Genomic DNA, 12322 nt, shown 5'->3' with positions numbered 1-12322 from the left:
TCCACCCAGGTGGAGGAGTAGGGTTCTGGGCTGATGGGCTTACAGGGTTCTGGGAGCACTTGTTGAATAGTGAGCTTTGTCTTGAGGCATTGTCCTACTTTCTGGAAGTAACTTTGATGATCTTTGTGACTCTGTTTTTCCAGGGTCCTCTAGGGCCTGTTGTCATTTGTAGATGTTTTCTACATATAGAGAGCTACCAGAAATCTGATCCTCAGGGGGAAAAAGTACATTTCATACTTTTAAAATTCCCGTGTGGCTTTATTGTCCTTTGGCCCTGAGTGGAAGCAAATATTTGCGTGTTTCATCCAGCGTTGAGATCAACAGATTTACACACTATGTGATCTTCTCACAGACCATTCCTTTTTTCTCCCTAGAGAGTCATTATCGACCTGTCATAATGTGTGTTCATGGTTTCCTGGGCTGGAAGCCAGATGACAATCTTTTTCTATTTAAGACTGTCTGATGTAGCATCAGAGATTGTCTTCTCAAAGGCTTCTTCCCTGTGCCTTGATTTGTAGGCTTGGATCTTTGTGGAGTGGAGCCTGCATGCCATGTACTAATTAGTAAATGGGGGCATAGCCAGCCCCGGAGAAGGCAATGGCAACCCACTCCAGTACTCTTCCTGGAAAATCCCATGGACGGAAGAGCCTGGTAGGTTGCAGTCCATGGGGTCGCTAGGAGTCGCACACGACTGAGTGACTTCACTTTCACTTTTATGCATGGGAGAAGAAAATGGCAACCCACTCCAGTGTTCTTGCCTGGAGAATCCCAGGGACGGGGGAGGCTGGTGGGCTGCCGTCTCTGGGGTCGCACAGAGTCGGACACGGCTGAAGTGACTTAGCAGCAGCAGCAGCCAGCCCAGGCATGAGCTCCTTGGCAGGTACCAGGATAGCATTGGGACTGAAGGATGTGGAGAAAATGAGACTCCTCTGGCAGTCAGCTTGGGACAGCATCAGGAATCAGCCGCTACCCCTGCTCTGCCCTGTCTGTCTATGGCCTCTAGTCTTAGCTCAGGCCTCTGAACCTGCGCATCTTCAGGGCTGGTGACTGACTCCTGAGTTTGCTTGGTTTGCTTCTCCTTGCTCTTCAATATAGTCCTACAGCCTCACCTTCCCTGAGCCTCATCCAGTAGGGTGGGTGATGACCTGCTGGTGTGCTAAGGCAGTGGTTATCAACCTGGGTGCTTTGATCCTTTAGGGAACATTTGACATTGTCAAGAAGCACTTTTGATTGTCACAGTTGGGAGTGGCAGGTTCTAAAGGCATCTATCTAAAGGTGTCTAGTAGCTAGAGGACGGGGTGCTGTCAAATTCCTATAATGCACAGGACAGCCCCTTATGACAAAGAAGGATCTGGCCTCAAATGTCAGTTGTGCCAAGGATGGAGACGTCTTGGATTAAATGGGTTTATTTCATTTTTCAGGGACCCATGCTTTTTGTTGTGGCTTAGTAGATGTTTTCCAAATTCTTGGACTTGCTGCGGTTTCATTTTTTGTTGTTGTTGATGATGGGAAATTCTGTCAACTGTGAATAACCTGTGAGCCTGGTAAATGAAACTTACGGAACAAAGATATTATCTGATCCAGAAGTGACAGCTTCCTCCGCAGTCCTTTGTCACCTTTCCTTTTTGTCCGCCTGCCCGTAATGCACAAGAGGGGAAGTCAGAATACAGTCATCAGGTGCCTTTGCAAGTGTTTTCCTTGCCCCTCTGCTCCCCCTAGTGGAGATGGCCACATACACCAGTGGACAGTTGGCGGTGAAAGTGGGGAAGGGATGGAATAGAGAGGGTGGGAAGGAGGGCCTATTCTGGATACAGAGTCATCAGCTTTATTACAGCATCTGAAAACTTATTTATTAATGCCAGCTACAGAGCTCCGAACTACTCTTAGTCAACAGTGTAACTGCAAGGCAGATCTTGCCTCAAGTGGGCATGGCCGGCCGTTTCCCTTCTGTCTGTCCACATGGAGGATGCAAGTGCCACCTGATAAATACAAACCAGGCGCAGCGCTGTCTTGGTTTGATCACTTCAGATGTAAAAGGCATGGGTCATATAAAACCTAAACATCAGAACCACCCCCCGCCCCCCACAGAAAAGATGTGTTGTTTTAGCCATTGTCTTTGGTTAGTGACTCAAAATAAGACTTGTTTAGCTGGTTCTAAAGAGAACAGGCTGTTTTCACTTCAAATGTGTTTTTCCTGTTTATGAAGGACTAGAATGTGTCAGAGGACCCAGTCAAGAAGGTGGATGAAGAGGGCCCTGTCTGTACATGTTCCATCAGCGCCTCCAACACCATTGTTTCCTGGGCTCTTTTGCTCCACAAGTTGGGAGGTGAGCTCATGGTTAGCACAGCTTTCAAGGACTCACACCTCAGAGTGGGCCCCGGGACTGGCTTCAGGTTGGTGGCACTGAACCGTGCAGGCAGTGAGTATTCAGCTTTGGGGCATCTTCCTAGGAATTTGGACTTCCTTGGGAGGAAAAAATTGTTTTGCTTGTCCTTCCCTCCTGCTCAACTTCTCCTTTTAACAACAGAAGATACCACATTTAGAGCAAGACTCCCACCCCAGGCCATCTGCCTGCCTTGCACCAGTAATTCCATAAATGTATGTTTTTCTTCATTTGCTGATTCTCCCAGCTCCTCGAGCTTGGTGCGGCATCACAGTAGACTCACAGGTCCTTACTGTCACTGAACTGTGGTTTCTGGTTGGTGTTTCATTTGATAAGTTTCTTCCCCTTTGAGTTTCCTGCAGGCAGCTGGGAGATACAGCTTGGTGTGGAGCAGATCAAATGGGATCAGGAAGCTCGAGTTATGGTTTGATTCTGACTCTCATTGGAAAGCAGAATGTTTTCTGAACCTCGTTGTCCTTCTCTGTGAATGAAGAGTTTGTACTTAGTTATTATTTTCCTAAGCCAGATCTCACGCAGTATCCCAGTCTGCATACAGCTATTTTATATGCTTTAATTTATCCTACTTCCTTTTAAAGTGGATGACTAGGCCGGTGAGCTACTCTGGAGAGTCGGAATTAGTGAGGTGGTGTACACTCATGTCTAGTTAGCACACAGTTGATTTCTGTGCTGAATTTTGGCTGTAGAATAGTGGAAGTCCAGATTCACCCTGATAGCAAATGGTAATGGCTACTATTTTTTAACACCAGGCACTCTGAAGTTGCTATTAATGTAAATTCGTACAGAGGCTAGAAAGAGAAGTGGTAGGGAATTGTTTCAGAGTTGAGTCATTAGCATTCTCTAAAGACTGCTATTATTACTTGTAATGAAGAATGATCAGCCAAAATGTCTCTGAAACATACAATTTATGATGGATCCTCATCTGGCATTTAATCTGGGTCTCATAGTATTTGGTATCATGCAATTTTACATGAGTAGATATGTGGACCTGAATTTTATAAAACAAATAAGCAAATAAGACCACTGCCAAGCATTAATTTTCCTACCAAATTAGCACAGGAATTCAAAATTTAAACTCCACATACAGAGATATGTGGAAGTTTTGTTGAGAGTCTATAGTATAAAACTTTTCCTAACCAAATTTTTTTATGCTAAGGAAGACAAAATTCAAATGAAAACATTTATGGAACCTCAGAAACATCTCTGGGGACCCTAAAGTCCTTTGGAACACAGTTTGAAGACCAGTAGCCCCCGTTCATCTAGTTTGCCAGTGTGTTCGGTGGTTCTACAACTTTCCTCATTTTACTTATGCAGAACCTGAGACAGACTTGTCTATAATCCCGCAGTGCTAATGGGTGGGACTGGCTGTGGATTTCCAGGCCCTAGATGCAGGAGTTCTTTCAGTTCCCCTTCATCACCCTTCTGATGTCCTGGGATCATCTTGGATACCCGATGATGGAACCAACAGCCTCTACCTAAGTTCCCCCCAAACTTGTTTCCCCACCATCCCTTGTCTTGGGCAGCTCTTTGGTGCCAAAGTCACTGCCCCTTCTAGAATTATTTCCTGAAACTGTTGTCCCTTTTTTTTTCTTTTTGTACCCATCTACCGCCGCATCCTCTTTAGTTTAACCCCCATCTAGTCAAGGGCGTAATAATCGTTCACTGCTATGTGACAAATCTAAGAACTCCTAACAGGTGAGGTTAACTTACATCCTCAGAGTGTCTGGCTTCTTTGCGGTTCACCCCAGGTGGTGGTCCCAGAGGCCACTACTCATTTGTGTTTTGTCATCCCTGTCATCCCATTCTTTCGTCTGACAAACACATAATGACCATCCCCAGTGTGCAAGGCAGTCCCATTCCTGGCACTTCCTGTCTCCAGGGAACTTACAGACCCTATAGGGGAAATGAAAGAGAAGATTATCCTACAGAGAAGTAAAGAAGCTCTTTAGAACGAGCACATACTTCTGGGGGATGCTCCAAGGAGGATGGGCCCTCCTCAGTCCAGGGATCCCGGGAAGGTTTTAGATAGGTTATGGGGTTCATTTGTGAGATAGTGATGGGGTTTCCAAGGCAACGTGGATGAGTACAGTGGACTCAGGATTTGTGTGTGTGTTTTTTTAATAGTTTAATGTATTTCAGTAGCAAACTTAAAAACATGTACTTCGACGTAGGACAACTCAGAAAAGTATAGTGAATGAACGGAATCTACTGTATGATAAAAATGCTACAAATACCATTTAGTTACAGTCAGTAAGAAATTTACCTTTTTAAAAAATCCAAATGCTGGCATTGTCCAGAAAATTTTAACAGGTTTATTTATATTTTTATCAAGTTGAACTGCTGAAACTTGTTCACTGAAACATTTTGACTTGCATTAATGCTTTACATTCCCACATTTATATTAAAAATTCACGGAAATGAAAGTGGAAAAATTCTGATTCCCCACCCCCAACCCATTTTCCACTTGCAGTTATATACTTAGTTATCTTTTGACCCTCATGGAGGAAAAATATTTTAACATTCAGAACTACCAGTAATAGGAAGAAGAGAGCTTTTCTTAAATGTTTTTCACCATAGTGGATTCTTAAGCAGGATCTCCAGGGATGTGGTGTACTAGCTGGATACTTTTTGGCATGATGGTTACACATTTGGCATAGATACAATCCAGGTTGATGTGTTTTAAAAGGCAGCAGGTCTTGCTTGCCTCCTGCAGAGCACCAGTAGCCGCAGTCTGGAAACGCAGATCTGTTTTGCAGTCCTGAGCAGTTTCTGGCACCAGACGCAGGAAGGAAAGTTTACGAATCAATTTTACCAGGTCTGTAACACTGAGGTTTCTCTTACCCCTCTAGTAGAGGGCACACTCTTGTGAGCAGCTTGCATAGCCAGTTGCTTCTTTGATGCTTTGCCATGGGTGGATTTCCTGGCAGTCTGTGTAGAGACCTCTTTTCTTACCTTCTTCTGTCGCTGGAGCTTGGTGAGCTAGAGGGTGCACTGGCTTTGGAGAGCCAGAGTGATGGTGGCGTGGCAGCAGCCTCTGAGAACACAAATAGGATTTCTTGAATATTACCATGGAGGGGGAGGCGAGAGGTAGGCCATGATGGCTGCCATCCAAAGACAGGTGGGAAGATCAGGTGACCCGTAATAGGACAGCAGAGTTGTGGGAATAACTAAGTTCAGGTCGTGCTACCCATGTGCATGTGGTACCTACAGGCTGTGTTGGGACTGCCCTGTGGACCTGAGGAAAAGGTCAGATCTCCGTGGCTGGGGCTGGTATTGCTCCTGAAGGGACAGGCATTCCTGTCTTCATCCATCCTCCAAAGACACGGGTCCTGGTGTGACAAATGGTCTCCCACTAATGTCAGATGGGCCTTTGAAGGAGCGTCCTCACTGCTTCTTCAGTCTGGTTCTGTTCTGAACAAGGCTGAGTTTGAGAGTTTCCTCAAGTGTGTTGAGAAATTGGCATCTGGCAGGCAAAGCAGGCCTCGCCTTGAAGAGTGAGTGATCCAGAGCTGAGAAGGGTTAGCGGTGTCTGGTAAACAGGTGGCAGATTTCCTTGCGTAACTTCCTTCTGTTGCAGGGCCTGTGGTCAGCCCTTAACAAGGGTCCAGCCTTCTCTCGGCTGTGGCAGTAGGGGAAGGGGGGTGGGTCCTGACTGGGGCCACAGTGCACCCACGAGGCTCCTCTGACTGTCTTCGATTCAGCTCTCCCTCCTTCCCCAACTTTGGAGGTGGGCTTGCTTGCTTTTTGTTTTTTGGAAAAGTTTTATAAAGATATGTTTAACATATCATACAATTTTCCCATTGACGTATACAATTCAGCGTTTTTAGTATATCCACAGAATTGTGCATCCATCACCACAATCCATTTTAGAGCATTTTCACTATCCCTCAGAATAAACCCTGCAAGACTTAGTTGTCACCTACTAATCCCACCCCCACCCCACTCCCCTCAGAACCCTAAGCAACTACTGTGTACCTTCTGCTAGGATTTGCCTGTTCGACTAGACAGTTCATATAAATGGAGTCAGTAATATGTGGCATTTTGTGGCTGCCTTTTTCCACTTAGGATTTCCGAGGATCACCCATGTTGTGGCATGTATCGGTGCTCCATCTCTTTTTCGCTGAACAGAACAAATTTGCCCCATTTTGATCATCCATTTGTCACGATGACCATTTGGGTTTCATTCTTTGTCTATTTTGAATAATATTGCTGTGAAAGTTCACATTTAAGTTTTTGTGTGGACGCACGCTTTCATGTCTCTCAGGAGAATTCCTAGGAGCGGAGTTAGCTGGGTCATCTGATAACTCTGCTTAGTCATTTGAGTAAGTGCCAGACAGTTTTCCACATCGGCTGGGCCATTGTACAGTCCCGCCCACAGGATATAAGGGTTCTCCTATTCCTACATCCTCACCAACATTTGTTCTTATTTGTCTTGTTTGATTATAGCCATCCTGATGGAGAGGAATTGAAATTTCATTGTGCTTCTTATTTGCATTTCCTTAAAGGCTAGTCATTTTGAGTATCTTTTCATATACTTTTGTTTTTTAAATTAAGATGTATTTCCTTGTCAAATGTGATCTTTGATCACATTTCAAAAGGGAAACCATATTTCAGCATGTTGATGAGTGGACGGGAAGGGAGGAAGTGATCGCTGTTCTTTTAGGAAGTGATTTTACCATGTCTGGGTTTTCAGACGGTCTTTTTGCCCCTGGCATGTATCACCTGGGTGGGTCCTGACTGTCCCCAAAGCCAAGGCAGAGAAGCACCACCTACTATTGGGTCCTTGCTCAGTTCCTGGGCCTGCTCTTTCCTTTGCTTAAACTTTGCAGCCTTGAGTAGCTTCTTCAGGGGTTCATTAGGGAAAGCAAAGCAGGGCTTCTTGTATGAAAGCTGACAGGTAATTCCTATCTGCTTTGGGGGCTCTCCTAAAATAGCAAAAGAAAATTACCAGAGGCTGTCTTTCTTGGTAAGCATCTTGTTTGCTTGCTCTGGGAAAATCCCTTCAGCCCTGGGGTGACATCGACTAACTGGCATGGCTTATTGAAAAGGAAGTGCAGCCACTTCCTGGGTTGGGGGGTGGCTTCTGAAGCCTCAGGCCTTGAGGATCGGAGCCCTGTCTTATCCCTGTTCAGTCCCCGGGGCCGGATGGCTGCACGTGCTCAGTGCATCCTTGTAGCGGTGAACGCAGGTGCCTCTCGGCTGGCCCACGTGAGAAGAGGCTGAATGAAGTGCCACCAAGCCTGGGTAACCAGCTCATCCAGTCTGTAGGAATTTTATTGGTTCCTGGCAGCATCGTTCTCTGAGAACACAAGCGGGGAATCCCTTAAAGGTGTCATGGATCCCATACAGAAACTGGTAAACAGTCGAGGTAGACAATGTTTTTACAGCTTCAGACTAGGAGGGAGCGTCATGCCCTGCAGGGAGGGGAGGAGTGTGAAGCAGATGGGAATGGAGCGGGGGTGGGGGTGAGGAGGCGGAGACAGGCTTGGTTTGGATGATCTGTGTGATGTGGGGCAGGGTCAGCCAGGTCTGGGGAGCAGCTTGAGGAAAGACAGGGAGACCCTGGGGGTTAAGGGGCTAGTAGAATGGCGGATGTGGAGGGTGTGGTGGACCAGAGAAACTTACGGGATGAGAAGAGGGAGATACTGCCACACGGACTGGCAGCGCCATGGTGCAGCATTGTGAGGGGATCTGCCTGCGTTCGGGGCTCTCAGACTTGAGTGGGCATCAGAATTGCCTATTGAAGCACAGGTTGCTGGTTGCTATTGCTATTGAAGCATAGGTCCACCCCTCCTACCACTTTCCGGCCGCCTCCAGTTGCTGCTTCAGTAGGTCTGAAGTGGGACCTGAGAATTTGGTTTTCTCACTGATGCTCCTGCTGCTGCTGAGTTGGGGACCACACTCTGGGAACCACTGGCTTAGAATTCAGCAGCTGGTAAGCTTTTTCTGTTAAGGGCCAAGAGTGCATGTTCTAGGCTTTTGAACTAAGGATTTCAGGTACATATTCTTCATTGCTTTTCACAACCCTTTAAGCCTGTTCAGACCATTCTTGGCCATAAACAGATTGGCAGGGAAGAGGAATGGTCTAGGGAAGGCAGGGCCTGCTTTGGTGCCTCCTGGGTTGCATGTCTGTAGATTCTCTCTTCTCTGCCATGTAGCTGACTGACCTTTGTCAAGGTAATCTCCATGTTGTTGTTTTTTTCGTCTATAAAACAGACATAACATTAATAGTTCTACCGTATAGGACTGTTTTAAGAATTCAATGAGCTAAGGCATAAAAAGCATCTATCACAGTGCCTGGGACATCACTAGAATTTATTTATTATTTACTATTAGTATCAGTAGAGGTATTACCAGCTGCTGATGACCGTTGACAGGCGAAGAAAAGAGAGAGGAAGACCAGCACAGATCTGGTTCATTATAGACTCTGAAAGCTAATTGCTCCAGGGTCCCCTATCATTTCTTCTTATGCTGCTCAGGAAGAGGAATCCTTTGACTTGCAACATAGGCACAGTCAGAATACATCCTGGGTCAGTCCCTCGAAGGAATGGATGCTCAGCTTCTGCTTTCACACCCCTAAAGAATTGTGCCATTTGTGAGCCGGCTGGTTTGTGAGCCCAGGACTCTCAGAAGGGGGCCCACCTGTGCATTTGTAACCCATGCTTCAGCCTCATTTGTTGGGAAGGCTTGATTCAGGACCGCAGTGCAGCCTGTGCTGATACCAGATAGCATCTGCTGCATTGGTATTGAGAGGATGCCTTGTAACCTCTCATTTTGCCCCATGGTGTAAGTAAAAATGAAGACCACAGAAAAGCAGGCTGTCATGTGCCCCACATTTCCTCTGCTGAAGTGTGCAAGTGAGAAGTACTGTGCAGCTTTCACTTGTATAGCTGGCACGGAAAGATAGTCGGGTATCCCTTACACAGCCTGTTTGTACTGCTGTCTGGGGAGAGGCCACCTGGTGGCCCTGAGAACTTCAGCTTGGCTCCAGACACTGCTACTGAAAGCTGACCATGCTCAAATAATACCGGTTGTGGGGGGCTCTCTCCTTTCCTTGTCTGATTACCCCCTAGGGGGCATCCACTTTCTGGCTCACCTCTCCAGCTGCGGGCTCTAATCCTTGCCAGAGCACAGAATCTTGACTTGGTAAGTTCAAGTTTCACAGGCACAGAAGTGCCTGCTGGTGATACGACTTCACCCTCCTCTTGGGTTTTTGCTGACATTTAATGAAATATCCTTCCATCTCCTCCCCACCTTGCAAAACAAACTTCCTGTTTTGAACTTGGTCCAGACTGGAACAGCCCTGTTACTACACCTGTGAACACGCGCAGACACACATTCCTCCCCTCCGTATTTGTACAGCTTTCTGTCAACCAGCCAGATTTCCCCTCTCAGCTTACAGATCCTAAATCATAACACGAGATAGGCTACCGGCAGATGAAGAAAAAAGGAACTGCACGTTTCAGAGCTGTTTGAATGAAAACAAGGCTCTGGTTTATTTCGCCGTGTTTTGCCACGAGGACTCTGCTAACTTTCCCCCTTCTTCACAGCAGGATGGAACCAAGGCAAGGAAATCAGCTGATGCAGGAGCCAGAGTGAGTCGAGGAAACCCGCAAACCCAGCCAGTACCATGAGCTTGCGTCTCCCCTCTGCGCTGTAGGAGCCCGGGGCAGGCGAAGTCGGCAGAAAGCAATGGCTTTCTTCACTCCGTGGAAGCTGTCCTCTCAGAAGCTGGGCTTCTTCCTCGTGACTTTTGGCTTTATTTGGGGTATGATGCTCTTGCATTTTACCATCCAGCAGCGAACTCAGCCCGAGAGCAGCTCCATGCTCCGGGAGCAGATCCTGGACCTCAGCAAGAGGTACATAAAGGCGCTGGCTGAAGAAAATAGGAACGTGGTGGATGGACCCTATGCGGGGGTCATGACAGCCTACGGTAAGTTCTGCACTGCCGGGGCGCCTCTGTCCAATTCTGCTCTGCCTCCAAGGGACCCCGGAGGCTCTCACTCTTGGTCATGGATTGAGTCTACCTCTTGCCACTCCTGGCGACACATTGCACACAAAGGGACGCCTTGCGAGAGTTAAAGCAGTGCCCTTTGGGAGATTCTGACCTCTTATCCACACTGATGCTTAGTGCCCGGAGCAGTGGGGCTTCCCTCCTGGAGCTCTGTTGGTTGTATTTGCAGCTGGCTCCTCTTCGCTGGACACATGGCTGGATTGCATGATCTCATCTGGGAGGATGTTCAGGGAATGTAGAAAAATAGTCTCATTATTGTTCCCTAAACAAAACTTAATTAGGATGGGTAGGGGGAGGTAAGGACGGTGAGGAGGAATGTTCTAGGCCTGCCAGAAAACTCAGAGCCAAATGTGTACCTCCCTCCGGCCAGAACACACTTCATCAGAGCCTACATGCTGATCAGTAGTTTTAACCTTGGGTTTCCTCACAGTTGATGGCTCTCTCGTTTCTTGCTCGTGTCTCTGATTGCTCTCACTTTGAAAGAGATCTTTTGGTACTCATTGCTTTTTTTGTCAGGTGCTTGAAATCCTTTTTAAAATGAGGTTGAGTGAAAAGATATGCATATGGAATATTATTTTTCTTTCAGCAAAAGTTAGGCTTAATATAGAAAAGTTGGAAGCTGTAGACAAACCAAAAAAAAAAAAACAAGATTAAGGAAAATCACATATAGATATACTACTGTGGGAAATAACCACAATTAACATTGCAGTGTATATCTTTCTGTTATATATGTATATACATATACACTCACATACAAATATATGTGGACACGAAATATTTACCAAAGCATATACAAATACAGTATGGGGGCTTCCCTCATAGCTCAGTCGGTAGAGAATCTGCCTGCAATGCAGGAGACCAGGTTTGGTTCCTATGGTCAAGAAGATCCTCTGGAGAAGGAAATGGCAACCCACTCCAGTATTCTTGCCTGAGGAATCCCATGGACGGAGGAGCCTGGCAGCCTTCAGTCCAGGGGTTGCAAGAGACAGACACGACTTAGCGACTAAACCACCACACACATACAAAACACAAACTGCAAATGAAATTTGGATCAGACCGTGTTTCGGAAAATCCAAGGTGCAGCCCTCCTGTGGTCCCTGAGTATTAGAGTGGACTTGGTTCGCAGTGGATGACCTTTGTGAAGTCGTGCAGTGACAGGTCTGGCCATTGAATGGAGACTTAAGTGGCCTCAAGGTTTGGAGCCCGAGGTATAATATAAATCAGATACAAGGGTGGGGTTGGTTGAGGTGGGAAGCATTGATGGCCTTCTTTAGCGTTCAAATGATGATTCCTGAAAATGTGTAGCAACAGGTGTTGAACTTTAAGTTCAAACACAGGAGTTGTTGTTTAGTCACTGAGTCATCTCCAGCTTTTTTGAGACCCTGTAGACTGTGGCCCTCCAGGCCCCTCTGTCCATGGAATTTCCCAGGTAAGAATACTGGAGTGGGCTGCCGTTTCCTTCTCCAGGGGATCTTCCCAACCCAGGGATCGAATCTATAGGAGGATTCTGTACCACTAAGCCACCTCAGAAATCATACTCAATTGTACATATATGTTTTTTTCTTTTTAAAAGAAATCCAAGAAATATGGTTACTTTTTAATTATATATATCTATATTTTTTGGTAAGGAGGAAATGATTGTTTTCCATATACAATGTGAACTTTCTTTTTCAGTGCCCACTATTTGGATGATCACACAAACTGCTTTTAATCCAGTCTTTCAGGATTTGGCAGTGTCTGTTGGCACTGGTTTTTTTAATACATCTAAATGTTACCTTTCTTTGATCTGATGGATCAAAAACTGAGACGAGTTTGAGAGCTGATGTTGAAAAACAGCTAGGTAGTTTTTCAGAGGGTGCATTTTAAATTACGTGTTGACTTGGATCTTCTGTATTAATACCAAAAT

General features: G+C 46.1%; 1 protein-coding gene across 3 annotated transcripts in view; it reads left to right on the top strand.

Annotated features, from left to right (window-relative positions):
• MGAT5 (alpha-1,6-mannosylglycoprotein 6-beta-N-acetylglucosaminyltransferase) overlaps positions 1-12322 on the top strand; it is a 405616-nt gene that overhangs the window by 147830 nt on the left and 245464 nt on the right. For 2 of the 3 annotated variants that reach the window (XR_011254571.1, XM_069577718.1), the window contains exon 3: positions 9953-10335. Coding sequence is in view for 1 of the 3 variants with exons in the window: in XM_069577718.1 (XP_069433819.1) it covers positions 10095-10335 (241 nt within the window). In the remaining 2 variants the exon portion in view is untranslated. The remainder of the gene's footprint in view (positions 1-9952; positions 10336-12322) is intronic. The other variant, XR_011254572.1, reaches the window with a different exon arrangement.

Source organism: Ovis canadensis, chromosome 2, assembly GCF_042477335.2.
Source record: "Ovis canadensis isolate MfBH-ARS-UI-01 breed Bighorn chromosome 2, ARS-UI_OviCan_v2, whole genome shotgun sequence".
Lineage (NCBI taxonomy): Eukaryota > Metazoa > Chordata > Mammalia > Artiodactyla > Bovidae > Ovis > Ovis canadensis.
This window is presented reverse-complemented; position numbering and strand designations above follow the sequence as displayed.